The following is a 22156-nucleotide window of genomic DNA, read 5'->3' as shown; positions in this document are numbered from 1 at the left end:
AGTCCTCTGCCCATTTTTAAAAAATATTTTATTTATTTGACAGAGAGAGAGAGAGAGATCACAAGTAGGAAGAGCAGCAGGCAGAGAGAGAGAGGGTAAGCAGGCTCCCCGTTGAGCAGAGAGCCCGATATGGGGCTCGATCCCAGGACCTTGAGATCATGACCTGAGTGCAAGGCAGAGGCTTAGCCCATGGAGCCACCCAGGCACCCCTCTCTGCCCATTTTTTGAATCCGGTCGTTCCTTTTGTTGTTCGTGGTGTTGACTTGTAGGACTGTCCCTGTATATTCTGGATATTAATCCCTTATCAGACAGACACTTGATTTGCAAATACTTCCTCCCATTCTGTGGGTAGCCTTTTTCCTGTATCAGGAGTGGTTTTTGATGCACAAAAGTTGTAAAGTTTCGTTCAGTCCATTTCATCTGTTTTTTGTTGTTGTTGTTGCCTGTGCCTTTGGTGTCCCTTGCCTCAGAGGGACCTTGGCCAAATCCAGTGCCGTGAAAGGTTTCCTTATGTTTTCTTCTAAGAGTTTATAGCAAGGCAAGTCCTGTGAAGGGGGATTTTCTGGGGAACTGCCAGGCGTAAAAGTAGTAACAGCTCTATGGCCATGGTGCTTTTGAGGGGGCTCTGAACTGTCCTGCCCATCCCACTGGGTGTAGGCTGCCTGTTTTCACAGCTACCCTGGTTGCTATGATGCAGTTTTTCAAGGCTAGTGGGGACCTGAGGGAGAGGGATATGGGACTAAGGCAATTAAAACTTGACATAGCTCAGTGCTCTTACCAAGATTCAGCCGTTTTATACCCATTTTTGAACAAACAAGCTTGACTGGTTCAGTGTCTTGGATTAATTCCCACACCTCCAAAAGGTGGGTTTTGACTCTTTTTGCCTGTGAGGGAACTGTTTTTATGGAGGAGGGGATTTCTGGAGGACCTTATTTTAACATTTTGGGAGTGCTTCCCATTTTACCTCTTAACTTCCTACGAATCCATAGGAATGCAGTGTGGCCTCTTCTGTTCCACGTGGTATTTAAGTTTACACTTACTTACCCTGTTCGGTGCCACCATAGTTCATTCACTGCCACATTGTTCTACCTTTGTATTTCTGTGTGTGGATCCATCACAACGTTCATTGTATTATCTGTGAACACAGGGCTCTTTTCTTTTGGAATATTATGCAGAGTCCTTCTTATGACCATTATTGTCCAGTGACGTGATGCAAATAAGCAGAAATTTCTAAGGCATTTGCCAAAGAGTAAAGGAGCTAAGTTATAGGGAAGTAGAGAAAATAAATTTAACTAGAAAATTGGAAGTGCTATTTCAAAGTGTCATGCCACTTTATGTTTCTGAGGCAGTTTACGAGAACTTCTGCTCTTCCACAGCAACACTTGGAATTTTTAGTTTCATACAGCCAATCTTGTGGGTGTGTAGCACCATCTCTTTGTGGCTATATGATCTGTGTTTCTCTGAATATCAATGACAGTGGAACACCCTCACAGATGTTTGTTTGGCTCACCCTTGACATTTTGACTCCAGTAGAATAAGCTTTCATTCCCACCCATCCATCCAAACTGCTCTTGTCTAGGATACCAATGAATAACTCTCCATTGTCAAATCAAATGATCAATGCTTGGTCCTCACCTTGGACCTACTGGCAACACTTAAAAGATGATCGGAATGTTCTGGCTTAACCTTTGAAAGAAATTGCTCTGTCCACTGGGTGGAAAACAGGTTGCTGGGAGAGTCAGAGTGGATGCAGAGAGACCAGTTAGAGACTTCCGGGGTTGGAGAAGGGAAGAGGGAGTTGATGATGGCTTGCAGTGTGCTGGAGAGTGGGGGTCGGTGGTGGTGGTGGTAAGAGGTCTCATTCTGGATATATGTTGAAGGTAGAGCCACAAGAATTTGCAGATGGACTGGCATTATAGTGTAAGTCTCTCCTAGAAACACTTTCTTAGTTGGAACCACCGGGACAACGCTCTCTCCTGGTGGTTCCCCTACCATACCAGCCACTTCTCCCCCCACTTCTTTCCTGAGTCCTCATTTTATCAACACCTACACATGGAGCACCCTGGTGCTAAGCCCTCACCCAGTCCTCAGATCTGTTCCTTTCTCTATCTGCTGGCTTTGCTCCCTGGGCAGTGACCACAAGTCCCGTGGCTTGAATATCATCTCTGGACTGGCAACTCTCAAATAGACATCTGTGGCTGACTTTCCTCCTGAGTTCCAGACCCAGTGGTCTTGCTGCCTAGCTGCCATGCCCGCCTGGGCATGCTCTTCATGTCTAAAGAGCACCAAGCAGGCCTTCTGTGCTTCCCATCTCCATTGAAATAGAAACATAAGTCCTTACCAGCCCTTACCAAGTCTTCACGTGACCTGTCTCCATCCACAGCCCTCAACTGCTACTCCACCATGCCCACTCTGTCCAGATAATGCTGACTTCCTTGCTGCTCTTCAGACATGCCAAGCATGCTCCCATCTCAGTACCCTTCCACTTCGACTCCCCTCTCCCTGATAGGCTCTTCCCCTCTCTGACCATTGGCTTCAAATAGAATTCCACCTTCACATCACTCTTGTTCCCCTTGCACAGCTTCATTCTGCTCCGTTACACATATTACAGCCTGACGCATCATAGAGTTATATTTTTGTTGGTGCCAGGTTTGCAGTCCTTTTTTTTTTTTTTTTTTTTCATTTTCATGGGACCAGAGGCTTTGTCTTATTTTCGACCATGTCCCTAGTACTAGTACAACAGTTCATAGGTAAGGACTCAGCAGTGGTTGAATGAATGAATGAGGAGAGGTGACGCGTCAGCTTCACAGTCCAATTGGACTTGTGTAAAAAGCACCCAGGTTGGACAGCAAGCCGCGAATGGCAAGTTGGCCTGTCCTGAGCCATTTGCACGTAAAGGACTAAGGATGCGGTCAGAAGAGGGAGAAAGCTGGAATCTTTGACTTAGGGTCCAAGCAGCAGGTTGCTTTTAATGACACCATGGTCTTGAGAGGAGGGCTCTAAGGAAAGGCAGAAAGTCCTTACCAGGCTTACCTGTACCTGGGCCCAAGGCAGCGATTGCCACATCAGCCAAATCTTACTCCTCCTCACCCCCAGAGATGTTCAGTTTAGGAGGGGAAGTAGAATGTGTTTGCAAATGATCATGTATGTGATAGGTCAGAATGCCAGAGGTATAAAGGAAGTTCAGTACTGTGACTCGGTAGTGGTGGATCTTATTACCATAGCTGAACAACGTACAATTCATACAATCTTACATCCATTGACACAGTTGATTTTAGATCTCCTAAAATCAGTGTTGATCTGCGTACCCGCTGTGTGCCAAGCAGTGCACTTGATACCATCACACATGTCACCCAACTTAATCTCTCAGCCAGTCTGTGAGAGGCGTCCTTTGTGTGGCCATCTTACTGAGGCAGAAACCCAGGCCTGAGGAAGTATAGTTTGGTGTCTAAGTCCAACCAGCCAGAGAGTAACACCTGGGATTTAGGGAGAGGGAAGATGAAAGCCCCCTTAATCAGAAGAAAGGTTCTCTTCTTCTGGTTGGATTTGTTAGGCTAGGAGAACACAAGATGCCAAGCTTACACAGCTCTCATGCTCTTAGCATCCAAGGAGAAGAGTTCTCAGGGTGCTTAGGAAAGATAGTTTCTACTCTTCTCTCTTATGCTTGAGGTTTTTTGTAAAACACCCACTAGATATTGACATGGGTCATAAAAACAACTAACATGACAATAAAGATGATTAAAATTTTATCTATTTTAGAATAAAAATCATGTTTCTTTTTTTGGCACATTGTTACATAAGATGTAAATACTGCAGTAGGACTCTGAATAGTTGGGGGATCTGATGTATTGGTACCATTTTGTTCCAACAGTCTTAAAGTTTCCTGTCTGTAGGCTTTTCTTAAACCATGACGCATAAGTTACCACAAAGTTCATGTATTGTTACCTGTAATTTTAGAGGTTCCCATGAATTGTCAATAGATAAAATATCGACTTTAATATAGAAACTAAGAAATAAAGAGAATAAACAAAACTCAAATGAATTCAACACTGTGTATGTGTCTGTCCCCTGGCCTCCATTGTCTACCCTGCCCCATTCAGCTGGATCCCTGAATCAGATGCAGCTCCTTCCAGAGAGCCCCTATTTTATAAATCCCAGTTACTAGGCTGCAATGAGTCTGAAGTGATGCTTCATCCAAAAATTGCCTTTATTTATTTTAAATTACCAGTATTTCATGAATAAAAACTGTCATAGTAAATTAGAGTACTCAGTAGATAACGTTCCTAAAATAATACATTGATGTGACTTGGGTGGATAATCCTGGGATAGTTACAGATAATACAGTTGTGTCAAACAATGTAGATGGAAGATGGTATGCCCTGAAAAATAATTTTAGCTCAGAAATTGAGCCAAATGATACAAGGTATTGATACAATGATCTATGAGAAAAGCTTAAATATATTGTTTCATGAAATGGGATAAGGCAATAATACTACAGAATATTTTGTATTTGTATAACCGAATTGCTAAAGTAAATATTGAAACCTGGGTTCCTCCTCCCAGATTACTATGTTTCTCTAGACTATATAGTCCAGTTAGAGCACTGGAGCCATCAGTTCTCACTTCACCTTTGCCTCTATGAGCCTCTCATCCCCCCTCAGTGCTTGAGATATTTGATGTATTTGGCTTATTCCTTCACTATTTTTATACCTTCGGTTATACCTGTCCTTCACCTGCTACCTCTTATGGTGCAGACCCTCCTGGGACTTCTGGAGGTGGGGCCTGCGGGGGCAGTGGGGCCTCTGGAGGTGGTGGGGCCTCCGGGGGTGCAGGGGCCTCGGGGGGTAGAGGGGCCTCCGGGGGTGGGGCCTCTGGGGGCGAAGGGCCCTCCGGGGGTGGGGATACCGGTTGTTGGGGGACCTCCTGGGGTGGGGGCACTTCCTGGGAAGGAGGCGCCTCCTGTGGCGGGGTCTCCTCCTGTGGTGGGGCACCCTCCTGCAGTGGGGGTGCCTCTTTTGGTGGTAGGGCTTCCTTTGGAGCCCCCTCTGGACCCATCTTTGAAATATCCGCGGGTTTCTTTCCTAAGTCCTGTGGTAAGACCTCTGTGTCCTCAGTAGTCTCTGTGGTCTCCTCTGAGGAGCCTCCTGGCATCTCTGTTGACTCAATTCCAGCCTTAAAGCTAATGAAAAATACTAAAATCAACAATACTAGCAAAAGAAATGTGGGGAGTATGAAAGTCACCTTGTGAAGAACATTCATTTCATTCTTCCGTTTAGTAGGAATGCCACTTCCTCCTACACTTAGATTTTCATAAGGTGATTTGCCAGGGGGACCACTGTCCACACTACCCCCATTTCCTGGAGCTTTGCAGTCAGGGGGGGCGTAGCCAGCCTCACAATGGCAGTGCCTTAAATTGTTGCAAATTCCTTTCCCATTACACATTTCTTTTGGTTCACAGTCGTACCTAAGCACGGCACGATCACTACAGGAGTAATTCACACAGACTTTGTGTGGGGCACAAAGGGTGCCAGTGTCCACATCGCCATCATCAGGGATATCAGTATCATTAAAGGCATCCATGCTCCAGCAGAAGTCTTTTTGATGAGGGACCTGGATTAATGTATGCTGGTGTTTGACTGCTGGTATTTTTCTAACATTTGTACATACAAGTTTCCCACAAAATATATTCTTATCAGAGCACTTAACATATTTTGGACTAGTTGAAGCCCCAACGCCACAGTTTCCAAACCGGTTCCCTTTTGTGTTCATGGAAATATAACAGTCTTCTGGGGCTGACCTTGCAGGTGACCCATATATATCCATGCACTGAGTATCAGGGTTCTTGCACCGGCCCATAAAACAATAGTGAATTATATCACACGATGTACCATCTTGCTTATAGTGATCCCTGGGACATTCTCCAGAGGTACCATCACAATACTCTGGGAGGTCACACTCTCCAAGAGCAGAACGACACATGAAACCCTTACGTCTCCACTGGCAATTAAAACAGCACAGTCCGTCACTACACTGTGCATGCTCATTCAGCCTACACGTTTCGTCACAGCACGGGTTATTACCACAGTCAGGTCCACAGTCACACTCCTCATTCACCTCCAACACACCGTTTCCACACGTGGCTTGCCTACGCAGGCGACCTTGGGGCCGGGGCTTGTTAAACAGGCAGGCCCCTTTGTGTTCCCGGAGGAACTGGTAGAAGTGGTCAGAGCTGCAGTTGCTGAAGCCACTTTCTTTAGTGATGTTTTCACGCATGAGGCAAAAGCGTTTATCTTTACAAGTGCAGGCCGAGTGGTCGTGCTGAATACCCAAGTTGTGCCCAAGCTCGTGGGCCATGAGCGCCGCAAACAGGAGGACGTCTTCATGGTGGAAGGATTCAACAGCGGCTGCAAAGCCTCTTGAACAGGCACCATTGAGAAATGCCTGTCCCACATCGTCTTCAGGATGATGTCCCACGATCATGTGGGCAACATCGTGCTTCACCCGGGGGAAGAGCTTCTCCTGTCTCCAGCTATTGAAATTCCTCAGTGTAACTCGCAAGTCCGCTGGGACTTCTATGAGGTCCCCCTCGGTCCAGATCTCCATTCCAGCCAGCACCACCTGGGTGTTTATGCCCCGAGTGAAGATGTTGGCCAGAGCGGTGATGTCCATTACTCTCTGGACTGTCTCATCGACGTTACTGCCCCACATCTGGAAGCGCTGGTTGCTGACCACGACAAACATCTCCACGTACTTGGTGTGTGACCAAAAGGATGGCAGTGCCTGTAGACTGCGAGGCTTCCTGCTCCCTTGTTGCCGGCTGGTGGACTCCACTTGGCTGCCTCTGGAAGTGACGCTGCAGGACACTCGAGCTTGGGGTGCCATGGTGTACAACACATGTTCAAACCGTTCGGAGGTGTCCGTGGGCTCAATGCCATAGGGTTTCCCCTCCTTGATCAGGATGCCCCTGAGGCCTGAACAGGTGTTGAGGGAAACAAAAGAACCCGGGACTCCTTCTATGTAGCCTTCGTAGTGACAGTCATGAGAGATGAAAGGCACTTTTTGCCCCAGGACCCCATTGTGGTAGCTGAAGACTGGAAAGTTATTCACAAAATAGTCTCTCTTCACCTTCAGTTGAATCACCTGCTTCTGGCCCTGCATTAATAGTGTATAGGTTGCCTTTTCCCCTGGGTCTTCCCTTCCCTTGACTGTCAGACTCTTGGGGATGACTGTTTCGTAAGAAGAGTAATACACAGATCCAGGGTCACAGTACAAGCCTGGCAGGAAAATCACCAACAGCAACACAATCCCCAATGTAACACATGAAGTTTTTGGCTCTGGTCCCAGCCTGAAGTCCATCTTTTGCTGAGCCCAAGTCTGAAACTTTATCTTACCCTCTTTCAAGGCCCTTTGGTTCTTCCATAGTGAAGGCAATATAGAGGAAGAGTTTCTCGAAGAGGCTAGCATTGACAATGCCATTGTGAGTCAGTTGATGCTGTGTGGCCTATGTCCCACAGCAATAGCTCTCCCAGGCATGCTGAGAACCGGAGAGTCAGACATCAGCTCCACGTCTAGGCTGGCTCACTAAGGGGTGGCTGCTGAGACTTTGGGGCTGAATTTCTATTTGGTCTTGGCCTTTGGTAGTTCCCTTACCATATGACTTCCTTCCAACAGCTGAAGCTCTAATGTTCCTTGAGTTTGTTCCCTTTACCTTCACAGATATGCCATGTAGGCAGACAGTAATGATTCAGACAGTACTATTAACTCGTAATTTGCCTAAGTTATCCTTATTCTCAGCCCAGGCCACACTACTCCTGATATCCGTTAATCTGCTCCTTCTTTGAAACCCAACATTCTGGCAGGAGGTAGGGGGAGGGGACGGGGATTCTTTGGGGATCTCTGAGCAGGACAAAGTTCTCTGTACCCACTGCTTCCTTTCCTCATTTCTGTAGTTATCAGGGTATCGTTTCTCATCCCAACCCTCCTTCATCAGCCTATGTTCATAAGACATGAGTTTAAACTTTTTGTATCTGTATGTAAACATAATTCTTCCCTACAGTAAGTTTTCCTAATACACATAGCGATAAATTAACTAAAGCTAGTTTTACCATGGAAGTATACAAGTGACTAGGATCAACATTCAATTCCTCCTAACTGCCCCAACATAAAAACAAACTCTGATTAGATATCCAGTTACCATTTCATCAAGAAAATAAAAAATGGACTGTATAACAATTTTTTAAATATTTTTTCACTCTTATAACTAAAATTGAACTGTAATGTCTAATAAGTCCTTGGATTTGGTTTTGTGTCAATTTTCTGGTGTATTTAGCAGTAATTTTAAAAGCGGGGGGAAGCCCTATCTATTTACTTTTCTTGCAGTTATTCTCCGGTACATTCTCTGATAAACTAAAATAAGGCTGTAATATCTGTTACCCTGCATAAAAATAATTTTATATCAAGTCAAATATTTACAATATAAAACCTTTAAAATAAAGGTTGTGACTACAAGTAGCACTAAAAAATGGGGATATGCCCCAATTCAAAAAGGAATTGTACAGGGCTGCATGGCTCAGTCCGTTGAGCATCCTGACTCCTCTCAGGGTCATGAGATGGAGCCCTGCATCAGGCTCTGCTCAGCGAGGAGACTGCTTGAGATTCTCTCTCTTCTTCTGCTTCTGGCCCTCCCCCAACTCATGCTTGCTCTATCAAATTTAAGAAAAAGGAATGGTTCAATGCCATAAGATCTCAGATATGAGCAGGAGAACAGATCAACTCAATAATATTTAATTCCTAATACAGATTTTGAAATTTATCATTAGGATCTGGCAATAGAACTTGCACTGTTATATCACGAATCCACTAAAAAATTTATAGCAAAAAGGTAAAATGATTTCTAGCTGGACTTCTTCTTTTATTTTATGTATGAAGAGAAAGCCTCTCAAAATTATATAATTTGGAAATGATCAGACTTAAGGTATTTCCCTTATTTGAACCACAAACAGGCAGGGCAAATTAGGTAAAGTCATTTTGTAGGATAAAATAATCAAATCAATAATGAAAGAACACTTCTATTTTTAAAATAAAAATTGTAACTAAGCATATCCAATTTTCCGATTCTCAAATTGAAACACATTTTCTTCAAAAAAATACACTGCACATAAGCATTCACACACAAGATCTGACTTAGATCACTTGCATTCTTTTTTTTTAAGATTTTATTTATTTGTCAGAGAGAGAAAGAGAGAGAGAGATCACAAATAGGCCGAGAGGCAGGCAGAGGCAGAGGGAGAAGCAGGTTCTCTGCCAAGCAAGGAGCCTGATGTGGGACTTGATCCCAGGACGCTGGGATCATGACCTGAGCCGAAGGCAGCCGCTTAACCAACTGAGCCACCCAGGCGTCCCATCATCACTTGCATTCTTTTCTTTCTTTTTTTTTTTTAAAGTGTGACCTTTATTTTTTTTTAAACATTATTTATTTATTTATTTGAGAGAAGAGAGAGACAGTGAGAGAGAGCATGAGCGAGGAGAAGGTCAGAGGGAGAAGCAGACTCCCCGTGGAGCTGGGAGCCCGATGCGGGCTCGATCCCGGGACTCCAGGATCATGACCTGAGCTGAAGGCAGTCGCTCAACCAACTGAGCCACCCAGGCGCCCATCACTTGCATTCTTTAACCACTAATTCCTTCAATTTGTTCTTTCTCACATTAATACAACAAGCTCTTTTTAAAAAGCTATCTTTTTAATTTTCTTTTTATTTCTTATGTAAGCTCTATGCCTATTGTGGGGTTCAAACTCATAACCCTGAGATCAAGAGTCGCAGGCTCCACCAAATGAGCCAGCCAGGCGCCCCTAAAAACTATATCCATTTTTAGCTTTGAAGAACTAAAAAGCAGGGAGCCTGGCTGACTCAGTTGGTTAAGCATCTAACTCTTGATTTCTGCTCAGGTCGTGATCTCAGGGTCATGAGATCTAGCTCTTGGGCTGAGCATGGAGTCTAGTTGTCCTTCTCCCTCTGTTCCTCCCCCTGCCTGCACTCTCTTTCCCTCTCAAATAAATAAATCTTTTTTTAAAAGACTTTTTATTTATTTATTTGACAGACAGATCACAAACAGGCAGAGAGGCAGGCAGAGAGAGGAGGAAGCAGGTTCCCTGCCAAGCGAGAGCCCGACGTGGGGCTCGATCCCAGGACCTCGAGACCACGACCCGAGCCAAAGGCAGAGGCCCCAACCCAGTGAGCCACCCAGGCGCCCCTCAAATAAATAAATCTTAAAAGAAAAAAGTTAAAAAGCTAGAAAGCTATCCTCTTATGTTTCAAAAAATAAATTTCTGAAAGGTATTCTCCTATGCTCATACAATATATTAACCAGAAAGATATACAAACTGTTTTACATCAAGCAGATCTATAACTATGGTGAAGTCCATAGGCATCTGAGTGATAAGTAATGGTTTTAGTTAAACAGAGGGTTAGCAAATCATGTGGGAAAACTTGAATATGCTAACCTCCTGCCTACAAAAGTTGTTCTTACAATATGACTTCCTACAGATATGAGCATTTAAAGATTTTATTATTTATTTGACACAGAGAGAGAGAGACAGCGAGAGAGGGAACACAAGCAGGGGGAGTGGAAGAGGGAGAAGCAGGCTTCCTACTGAGCAGGGAGCCAATGCAGGGATCGATCCTAGGACCCTAGGATCATGACCTGGAGGCAGACGCTTAACCGACTGAGCCACCCAGGCGCCCTGCAGGTATAATCATTTAGAGGCTGGAAGAGATGAGGACAATTCTGTTTCACTACCAGTTACATGTGAAATTTGCCTTATTAGTCAACCTGACATAAAGCAGGATTTGCTACTAGCCTACAAACTCCACAAATAAAACTCCACTTGGAAGATCGAACAGTGCAGAGTCCTTTGGGGACTACTGTTTTGTCAAGAGTCCCAAGTAGGACCCACTTTTATATTACAACAACTGGATCATCCTCCTGGGCATTCATAAACTTCCAGCATGGTACTCTCGTGTGGACATGTCTGGACGTAGCATTTATTTTGGGGGCCAGATTAATTCAGCCTGTTAAGACTAAGACATGGGCAACTGCTGCTCTCTGAGTAAAAAGAAGCACTATTTTGGATGTCCTAGCTCATGCTTAAAATTCACCACACACTAATGGAAAAAAGTTATCCTGAGCCTTTGGAAGCCACCCAAGTAAAAAATTGAGAAGGGAATGGTAGATAGGGCATACCAGAAGTTTCCTCTAAAGAGTAACAAAGCTAACTATGGCCTTCCTCTCTCCAGCCAATACCTCTACCCTGAGAAAAACAAGTGAACATTCAGTTGTTCTAGAAATAAGTACAGAGTTTTCCTAACTGCAGTGATTTGTAAGACTGCATTTCATTAAAAAACAATAATTTGATTCAGTACTTAATTCAACTCTCAGCTAAGTCTTCAAGTCAGTAAATAAAACCTTTTGTTTTCCTCTGCTGCCTAACTGTTAGATTTTGCCATGTTTAAAAGTATTGAATTCTCAGGGCGCCTGGGTAGCTCAGTTGGTTAAGCATCTGCCTTCACTCAGGTCATGATTCCAGGCTCCCTACTCAGCGGGGAGTCTGCTTCTCCCTCTGCCCCTCCCCCTGCTCATGCTCCCCACCACCCTCAAATAAATAAATAAAATCGTAAAAAAAAAAATACTGAATTCTCCTTACATGGTATCCATTCACAACAGTTATTCATCACCTAAGATTAGGGAGACTTACCTTATTACATTACCCAATGTAATAAGGTAATTCTTACAAAATACTTTGTGTTTCTATCCTACATTTCCGGTCAGCCACATACATATGGGGCAAACGAACCAAATCTCATCCTGAAGACATACTCAGCCAAGTGGAAGAGTTGCAAAAGTAAGTGAGCTCTGTGAGATCAATTTTGGTCGAAGAGAATGTGATGGGATGAAAGCGAAGAACTTGCCTACAGATCGTCCTCCTCTGCCCTAAAATGCAATTTGCCTGCTAGACCTTCTATTTACCAACACAGGCACCCACCAAAAACTGCTACAATAAACAAACAAACAAAGAAAAAGGGTTTATGGAAGCCCATGAGCACAACAGAAAACAATAAAAGCACCCAGCCTTGCTTTCTGTTCAAACAGCTGATCTCTGAGCCAGAATTCCCCTTCCTGAAACTGACAGTACGGAACAAATAAATACAGCCCGGGCATGCCCACGTGAAGCACAGGCCAAAGCATTCGACAGTAAAATGGCACATTTGAGAGAAAAAACCTGGTCTTAGCACTGGGGTATGGGGAGTAGGCAGAATCAGGTTTTTTTCTCTTCTTAGGTGCTAACCCAATAGTTCAGCTTACACGGTATGTAACTTTCTCAGAAAATTCCTCCAATAAAAAGAGCCAAGAGAACAGAGAAAAGGAAGAAAAAGCAACAGAGCTCGGTGAGGCCCGTGAGGAAGGGGAGACGACTGAGCGGGATCTCAGATGAACAGAAGGAAGCTCTGGTTCTGCGTGTAAAGAATAAACTCAAAATCCCGTTAAGATTTAAGAAGTACACCGATACCTTTTGAAAGATATAATAAAAAAGAAATGTTACCACTTTTCTTGAAATAATTAGGGACAAGAAAAATGAGGACTCTGCTTCCTGCCTCTTCCGTCACGGGAGTTGGTATCCTGTGGGTTCCAGCAGGCCGTCTACAGTATGAATCCACAAAAATTTTTTGGCACCAGAGGTAATCTACCAATAGTGCAGAAAGCAAATACACAGGGCAAGTGAAACCAGATTCCGCGGTACTTGATTCAGCTGTTTACTAAAGAGACAGGTCAGTATAGTCAGTCCTTTGTCTACCACCGGCAAATGGTTTTTGTACACTTTATTACAAATAAAATAATCTTGTTTGACGATATCGCCTGTCATCTTACAAACATATGAGAAGCAGTCCTAGAGTAAGAGTATATCTCTAGGAACTGAACTTTTCTTAAAAACAAACAAATGAACTATACTATGAATAAGTCCTGTATCTAAATTTATACAGCATCTTTAGATAATGTGGAAATGAAATTACGATTTATTAATTTACATAAAAATGACTTTATACATTAAAGAAGAATTTTTCAAATTGTTAAAAAAACAAAGTCTGAAGCTGTCATTATTGGGATTCGTGGGACATGGTTTGCTCTTCTATCACTTGCTTCACAATTTCTGCCAGTTTTAGTCGATCTACTTTATCTGTGAATCCACGACCTGAAATGTAAAAAAGAAAAAAGTCAGTCTCCACATGTGTGGAGCTGAGATTCTTGACAGGGACCCAATAAGGTACCAATGTGGTGTACGACAGGGGCTCTGCAGGGTTGAATCTGCAGCACACTGTTTATCTGAATTCTGTAAAACAAGTGAAAGGGCCAGACATCTAGATATGCCTATGCAGTTAATGTAGGACTAACCCCCATCCCACAATACCCCTATCACTCTCTAGCCTCACTTCACGTCAAAACAGCCCCAGCTCAGCCCCCAAAGATCCTTGATGTTCTACACATAGTCACTTCTCTGCATCAATGAAGAAAGGAAGAAGGATTTTCCTACCATTCCAGCTGAAGCTTTGCAGAGTATCTCTTAGAAGTTTGCATTCCCGGTTATACTTCCAAGCCTCCTGCATTACTTCATTCAACTTTTCGTCTTCATTCTCTCCTATTGATAAAGATGAAGAAGTAGTTGTGTTTTCCAGTGGCATCATGGGATTTTTAAGTGTCAGAGATGGAAGGACACAATCTCCAACTTGAGAAGTGATGAGTAAAGGTGCAAACTTTTGACACTGTTGTTACTACCTGTCCCTACATTACACGTAGGCCACTTCTGGGCTTTGCATTCTTCTACTCTGACAGTCTCACACAAATCTTCTGATGTCCCCAGGGTCTTAGCACTAGGGTATGGGGAGTAGGCAGAATCAGACTCTGCTGCTGAGCAAAAACACATGGTTAATCTAAGAAACCAGGAGAAGAAGGGAGAACAAGGCTGAGTGGACCACCTTCTTTCTCCTAAGCTCTTTTCTTACTTTGGAAGCTATCTAAGTACACTATGTGAATTCTCTGAAAACCCAAGGAATTTAGATAGTTTTCTGGTTGCCTACTTGAAGCATCTCATTCATCGGCCAAGAAGAGCCTATTATACCCCACTGAATGGAGAAACTACACTAAAAGAAAGCTCTCGCTCAAAAGGAGACATGTACAAGTCATAGTCTGGCCATGATACACATAGCAGCAAGGGGCACTTCTGAACTTCTGGGAGGTACTCTCTTTATATTCACGAGTTAATGACAGCCTAGCACTCTAAAGGCTCTAGAAATGTTTCCTGACCTTCACAAGCTGATCCAGACCCTGTCCACATTTTCTGTTCTTCATCTTCTGTCCTGTGCCCTCATTAACAAGCCAAGAAAACACAAAACTACATGCTGCACCAGACACTGATAAATAAACCTCAACTAGCAGTTTCACAGAAAACCCAAAGGAGCGGCAGAACTTACCACCTTTCTGGGTTCCCACTGCCGTCTCTTTTTAGTGGACACGGAATAATTTATATAATGTACTTATTCTCTTAGAACACAAAGATGAGGAAGACAACCTCAAATTAAACTGCTCCTTCTAGCATGTGCACCCACATACGCGGAACATTCATAAATGGCGTGACCTTTACCAGCCTGGGGGAGAATACACTGAGCAATCACGTCTCGGAGCTTTTCCAAGGCAACGTTTGAATCCTCGGCTCCATTCTCACGGTCGTGGATATAAACACCATCCTTTGGCTTGGTGCTTTAAAAGTTTGGAAGAGAGGGAATAACAAGGTGAAACATCAAAAACCAACTCTCTAGGTTTGGTTAACTCTAAACACAAAGTTAACTCTAAACATAAAGCAGCACATTTTTTGGATAAATAATTAACTATAGAGTGTCTCCAACGTCTGATGCTGTTTAAAGGGCTTATCCTTTCCACCCTCAAAAGAGGTAGCAAAAGGGCAAACCCCTGGCTGACCTTCCAGAACCCTGCACTCAGTCACACCAGCCATGAAGGAGAATCCACGGAATAATCAGTTACCCGAGTAATTTCCTCTTCCTCAGAATGGGGTTGTTCACAGAGTGAAGGGGTTTGAGGCTGACTTTCAGATCCTGGATTCTCATGTTGGCCAACTGTTCTGCGTGAGCCTGCTGGATTCCTGCAACCACCGCCTGAATGTAAACACTGTCATCAGTTTTCACGCTCACTTCAGGACACCTAAAAAGCTAATCTAAGAAACTGTGAAGGAGAAGCTCTGAGAACTAAAAAGGCAATTTCACTGTTATGCTGGCAGTATACACATTTTGATAAGCCAGAGCATTCTTCCCCATGGACTAGCAAGCCCAGGGAATACCAGGCAAACCAAGGGCCATACAACAGCTAGCCCTTCCTCCCGCCATAGGGATATTAATGCAAGTTAAGAAATAGTAACAGACTCGTGTTCACAGTCATTGGCAAGAGCAAGTGTAAAGAGAGGCATTCATGCACATCAGGGAAAGGGTGGTAAGCTGTGCCCAAGAAGCCTCCCACAGTGGCATTTACTCACTGCCCCCACAGTGTGGACAGTCACTTCAGCCCCGATGGCTCAGAACCCCAACCACTTCATATGATAAGCAAGAAGATCCTCAGGAACTCATCTATAAGTCGGTCAATCACTTTACAATGAGAAATAACTGTCATGGAGTCTAGAACTTTTGAAGCCTGTGTCTTTATGACCAGTTCGGGCTCTTACTATGGGCATACCAATTAAGGAAGGTAAATAATCAGCAGAAAGCTTTCTAAGAACAAGATGATTCCATGTTTATACTTAAAAAAAGGACAAACTAAGTAGATGTGTGTCTCCCCAGAAAAAGATGAGGAAGGATACACTAAGCCAGAGATGACCTCATCTCTGAGGGATGAGATTGAGGCAGAGGAATGAAAAGGAATTTATGCTTTTTAAAAAGATACACCTCTGTATTACTTTAATTTCAACAATAAAATTTGACAATTTTAAAAAGTAGTTAGTTCCCTCTTAAGCATGCAATTAGAACTGGCAGAGTTTGAACTCATTTAAAGGAACTATAATAGCTGGCTCTGGCTATACTCTACTGGATCCTCACATCCCCCTTATCAGTGATGGCCCAACCGGAGAGATGAGAATAGCTCAGGTTTGTGAGCTCAGGCTCCACCTCCTAGGCAGGCTTAGATGGACACTATTTAACATCTGCATACGTGGCCATTCTTCTACACTTCACATTTAGTTTTCTACACTTCAACTCACATCATGACCCCCTAATTCCTTTACAAATGGGAATATACTGTCACCTTGCAGTTCCACCTTATAGGCCTAGGGGCCACTCTTAAAAGATTCTGCACATCCACATTTGGCTTCATTATATACTAATTCTACAGTAACTCCAGAAAGCAATCTTATTTCTTCAATTTCAAGAATTTGAGGAAAGCCACACCGTAACCCCCACGTGCTAATACCAATTCTGGGCTACTAGGCTTATTTACTTACTTACTTACTTACCTTACTTATTTTTTATTTATTTAATTTATTTATTTGATAGACAGAGATCACAAGTAGGCAGAGAGGCATGCAGAGAGAGAGGGGGAAGCAGGCTCCCTGCTGAGCAGACAGCCCGATGCTCGATCCCAGGACCCTGAGATCATGACCTGAGCTGAAGGCAGAGGCTTAACCCATTAAGCCACCCAGGCGCCCTACTAGGCATATTTATTTTTTTTTTTTTTTTTTTTTTTTTTTAAAGATTTTATTTATTTATTTGACAGAGAGATCACAAGCAGGCAGAGAGGCAGGCAGAGAGAGAGGAGGAAGCAGGCTCCCTGCTGAGCAGAGAGCCCGATGCGGGGCTCGATCCCAGGACTCTGAGATCATGACCTGAGCCGAAGGCAGCGGCTTAACCCACTGAGCCACCCAGGCGCCCCCCTACTAGGCATATTTAAACCAGAAAGACAACCATACACAAATCAGAGATGGCACAGAACTCTGCTCTTTCCAGTTCTTTCCCACACTACAGCAAAACTAAGGGAGGTCTTAGGATTCTTTTTTCCTGGGCGTCTGGGTGGCTTAGTTGGTTAAGTGTCTGACTTTGGTTAGATCACAATCTTAGGGTCCTAGGATTGAGCCCCATGGTGGGCTCCCCACTCAGTGGGGAGTCTACTTGTCCTTCTCCCTCTCCCTCTGTCCCTCCCTGCCCCTTGCCTCCTGCTCTTTCTCTCAAATAAATAAATAAAATCTTTAGGAAAAAAATAATTCTCTTTTCCATCCCCTTACTCTTTCTCACACTTCAATCCCCCTCCCTTCTAAGTGGGTAAGACGTATGCTTGTTTCTCTGCCTTTACCTCTCAACCACATTATGGTCTCACACAACACATGTCATTCATCTGCATGTCCATCTAAGCAATATCTAAAACCTAAACGCGGCGCCTGGGTGGCTCAGTGGGTAAAGCCTCTGCCTTTGGCTCAGGTCATGATCCCAGGGTCTTGGGATCAAGCTCCACATCAGGCTCTCTGCTCAGCAGAGAGCCTGCTTCCTCCTCTCTCTCTGCCTACTTGTGATCTCTGCCATATAAATAAATAAAATCTTTAAATAAAACAATAAATAAATAAAACCTAAGAGACTTCCCTTACACTAAACGAGCCTCAATCCTGATTTCCCTCTATTTGTCAATGAGATCACTAGATATGATACCCATTATCCCCTTATTATCTAGTTTAAGTCACCCCAAATTGTAGAAATTTGTCTTCAAAAATACTGAGCCTATTCCCTTGTCTCTACTTCTCTGCTCCCATAGCTGTCCCAGGCTTGCCGACTGCTGCAGAAGTCTTGGGTTGGCAAGTCTGCAAGTCTGGCTGACCATCCCTAAATACCTTCCCTGTGGCAAATCTCTTCCCCAAAACTGACAGTGGCCTCTCAGTTATGTGCTACTAAGACTTAAGTCCCTTTGTGTACTTTCAAAGCCTGGCCCTGCCACATATATTTCACTGACTTCCCATTAATGAAGCCAGGTGTTTTTCCCCACAGATGCACTTCGGTCTGTACTTGTTTGCTCCTGTCAGAGCTCACTGTGGCTCCACGTGCTCCTGTGGCTCATTTGGCCATGTATGTTGACTACTCAAATTTTTAAAGGCAGCTCATGCCTAAACTAATGTGAATAGGTTAAAAACTGCCATGCAGTAATTAATAAATATGAGGGGTTTTGCCTTCTCTTTAGGAACCCTTCCCTAATTACAGCCCTTCAAAGATGTTCTCTTTTTCTGAATTCCCAGAGCATTTGTAGAAAATGTAGCATGCAAACCTGTGATATCTGAAATGTTCCCTCCTTATTTCACATAAATTGGTCTTTCCAGTCTTGTTTAAGCCCCTTGGGGGAAAGGAGGTTGTCTCATAGTACTCTGTGGCCCCACCAACCCCAAAGCACAAATATGGAGGATTTGAGTTTTCACTTAGTGTATATTTACCGGGCCTTGATCTGGTCTTTTATGCAAAGAAGCTTTTATTTCAGATCCTGATTTTCAGGAAAGCAGGGATGTCTCTCTGGGAAAGACTGAGTTCTCTGCATGCTCTGCCTTTGACCCCTCCCTGAGCCTTGTCCCAGCATTCCTTCTCAACACAGCCTTTTTGGTGAACAAAGTAAGCACATTCGAAACCTTATCCATCATCAGTTGAGCAGACGGTAGCACATTATCCAAGGCCTCCGTCGAGTTGAGCCACGGGTGGTCCAATACTCCCTCAATGGTGAGTCTTTCCTCTGGTTTGACCTTCAAGAGCCTGTGGAGAAAAGGCCAACAGAGTTGCTTTCAGAAGGCTAGGAAGTTCCTGGGTCTGGTTCTAACCAGCTCCAACTTTTCCCTTTCTACCAACTCCTACAAGCCTAGGCTTTCCATCTGTTGGCAGGGGTGGGGATCTAGTACCTGACCCCTAGTGGTGAAGGCATTGTGTCCTTTGGTAAGTCCTTTCTACACTAGGCAGAGTGAGATAAAAATTGTAAGATAAGGCTTAATCCAGTGATACTGCAGACTGAGTTCTAGGTTCAATAAGCCTACATACAGCTTATAGTTCCTGAGACTTGAATCTCCCACATCTATGTTTTTAGGACAGTGGGTTCCAGTTTCCTAAAGGGACTCAAAGTGCTCTTTTGGCTAACAGTGGCTACAAAATTAGTTGAGGGGTCATGTGGTTGTGAAAGTCCAGGTTGCTACTTGTGATAAAACTGTTAGATGTCACCATATGGCAGGACGTGAACACTTTATTCCAGAAATATTCAAAAGCCAAAAATCTAAAGTCTCTGATAAGAGGATGGCATTTCCTTCTAAGCTGAATGTACTGCTCTGTACCATCTGCTTTTTGATCCTACTTCTTCACATCTTGTCCATTCATGCTGATGTAATTCTTGGCCCACCTGAGCATGTTCCCTGGGCTTTTTAGCCCCTCCTTCCAACTACACATCCTCACATCGTAAATGTCAGTCAGGACAATATGCATACTTGCTCTTTCAGGTTCTCTCCAACCTTCTAGATCATTCTGAACAAACAGCTTCAGATTCTGAAGAAACGATTATTTAGAAAAGAATCCCAAAGCTGAAAGAAGATAATACTGCTCTACGGACAGGAAATATATTCTATAGAACTGACAAAGAACCACTTAGAGGATATTGATGTTTTGGTTAAGTAGCTGAGAATACAGTGTGGAAACTGCATGGGAAGACAAGTGATGCTTTAAACATTGCTCCACCATCCTAAAAACTTTTCCTTGTATATTTTAGAAACTAGTCTGTCTTTATATACATAGATTTTCAACCAATAGGACAAGCTCTCTATTGAAAGGGAGTAATCTCCATAGAGAGATGGTTATACTGTCAGGAGAAACCTCCCAGGCACTCCCCCTTTAATGCTTTTCTTCATCGTATTACAAATCAAGAAACTGAAACCAAAAAAGAGGAAAAATTACTCAGTGAACACCAAGCAGTAGGAATACCAGAAGAATACCAAATCCCAGGCAGCTGAGCCTCCCACACAGGTGGGCAGGAAAAGAAAATATACATCAAATTTAGGTCTTATTTCTTACCTAGTCCTTCAGCTACAAAAGTACTCTGTCAACTCTCCCTTAACCACTCACTAGCACTGAATCTTCTAAATTTATCTTAGCAGTGGGGAGGCTAGAGGCCCACACAATCAGCCACCTCCTCCCCACAGCAGCTAAGGAATGAAAAGACAAAATGTCATTGTCATCTTAGCCTGAGTTCAGTTCCTGACGCCATGTCTGTTCCACATGACTGGCCAACATTCAGGAAGGGCACACCATGGGGCTTACCATTTAAGATCCTAAATTAATGCTCCAAGGGATCTGGATTCACAGCCTGGGGACGAATTCTAAGAATGCAACAAGAGGGAGGAAAGCTCCCATTTTCACCAAGGTGTGGACATGAAGAGCTCTCATCTCAGGCTCCAGGGATAAGATTTCTATGATGCACCAAGGGGAAGGAGCATGCCTGGGAAACCAATGACTTTTCCCTTGTGATCCACCACTTTGAGGCCTCCTTGGCCTCCCTGCCCCACAGCTTGGGTACTCACTTCCTCACAACATCTTTGGCCATCTCTGAAATCTGGCTCCACTCTTCTTCTGGGAACTCAAAACTGCCTGTCATGATCTTTCTCCGCATATCCTTTGGGATAGTCCGGCTGTGGTGTTTGGAGTAAAAAGGAGGGTATCCGCACAACATCACGTAGATAATCACCCCTAGGGACCACAAGTCACAGCTCTGAAAAGAAAATTAAAATAGTCACTTACAGCAGAGGCACGGCCCCAAAATAAAGGACCAGCCCAGAAACAGCCCCTTACACAGGCTGCTATCTCCAAAAATCAATTAACAAAGAATAGAAAAGTTTCAAGTCTTAAGGGAACGAACCTTTCTCTCTACCATAGATACTCTAACCCATGTTTTTGCCTAATACTAATGGATATTTGTAGATGACGCAACCCATGCTACAGAACATAATTACAAAATCATAGAGGTGAGGTGCCTGGGTGGCTCAGCTGGTTAAGTGTCTGCCTTCGGTTCAGGTCATGATCCCAGGGTCCTGCTCAGCAGGGAGTCTGCTTATCCCTCTGAGCCCTCACCCTGCTCATGCTCTCTCTCAAGTAAATAAATGAAATCTTAAAAAATTATAGAGGTGAAAGGAATCTTAAAAATAGTTCAAACTGGGGCAACTGGGTGGCTCAGTGAATTAAGAATCTGTATTTGGTTCTGGTTATGAGCCCAGAGTCCTGGGATTGAGCCCCACATCAGGCTTCTTGCTCAGTGGGGAGCCTGCTTCTCCCTCTCCCTCTGCCTGTTGCTCTACTTACTTGTGCTCGCTCGCTCTCTAATAAATAAATAAAATCTTTTAAAAAATAGTTCAAATCCCTCACTTTCCACATGAAGAAACTGATACTACTTTTTTTAAAAATTAAGATTGCTAGAGTTATTTAATTTCTAAAAATTTAATTACATCTGATTACATATTTGTTAAAAAATTATTTGCAAATGTAGCATTCAGTTTTCATTTAGTTGCCAATATAAAGAGGACTATCTCTTAACTAACACATATACACATTCGAAAGTGATATGAGCTGTTTATTATTCCAACATGCTACTCATCTGCAATGTGTAATTTTTATGAACGCCATGCTAATTCATGAGCACCATTAGGCTCACAAAATGGAACAGGAAAAGAAGACAAAAATACTACTGGAAAATAATATATAACACAAGAATCCACTGCATGGGGGCGCCTGGGTGGCTCAGTAGGTTAAGCCGCTGCCTTCGGCTCAGGTCATGATCCCAGGTCCTGGGTTCAAGCCCCACATCGGGCTTTCCGCTCAGCAGGGAGCCTGCTTCCTCCTCTCTCTCTGCCTGCCTCTCTGCCTACTTGTGATTTCTCTCTGTCAAATAAATAAATAAAATCTTAAAAAAAAAAAAAAAAAAAGAATCCACTGCATGCATGCTGAGCAAATTTTAGCAAGTAAATTAAATGTCATCTAAGTGCTCCTACCACTCACTTCCTGCATGATCAAGAAGCAGGAAGCAGTTTCTGACTCTGATGCCGTAATCAGCACAGCCC

The 22156-nt window shown here is 43.6% G+C and overlaps 2 protein-coding genes across 5 annotated transcripts in view; both read right to left on the bottom strand.

Moving 5' to 3' along the window:
* Positions 1-4743: 4743 nt before the first annotated feature.
* LOC125081807 (disintegrin and metalloproteinase domain-containing protein 1a-like) lies at positions 4744-9235 on the bottom strand. Its single transcript, XM_047696516.1, has one exon. It carries the CDS (start codon positions 7474-7476, stop codon positions 4744-4746), a length of 2733 nt encoding a protein of 910 aa, XP_047552472.1. The 5' UTR covers positions 7477-9235.
* A 3814-nt stretch (positions 9236-13049) lies between these two features.
* The window catches only part of MAPKAPK5 (MAPK activated protein kinase 5), a 36767-nt gene continuing 27660 nt past the window's right edge, over positions 13050-22156 (bottom strand). For 3 of the 4 annotated variants that reach the window (XM_047698342.1, XM_047698340.1, XM_047698343.1), the window contains 6 exons: positions 20627-20814; positions 18704-18824; positions 15088-15218; positions 14684-14805; positions 13583-13687; positions 13050-13243 (listed from right to left, as the gene is read on the bottom strand). In XM_047698342.1, coding sequence (XP_047554298.1) covers positions 13149-13243; positions 13583-13687; positions 14684-14805; positions 15088-15218; positions 18704-18824; positions 20627-20814 — 762 coding nt within the window. In that variant the 3' untranslated portion in view covers positions 13050-13148. The remainder of the gene's footprint in view (positions 13244-13582; positions 13688-14683; positions 14806-15087; positions 15219-18703; positions 18825-20626; positions 20815-22156) is intronic. The other variant, XM_047698341.1, reaches the window with a different exon arrangement.

The sequence above is a fragment of the Lutra lutra genome, chromosome 12 (assembly GCF_902655055.1).
Source record: "Lutra lutra chromosome 12, mLutLut1.2, whole genome shotgun sequence".
Lineage (NCBI taxonomy): Eukaryota > Metazoa > Chordata > Mammalia > Carnivora > Mustelidae > Lutra > Lutra lutra.
This window is presented reverse-complemented; position numbering and strand designations above follow the sequence as displayed.

What these genes read in the sequence shown, in the direction of transcription:
- LOC125081807 (XM_047696516.1), bottom strand. Translation starts at nt 7,476, where the DNA reads ATGGCATTGTCAATGCTAGCCTCTTCGAGAAACTCTTCCTCTATATTG.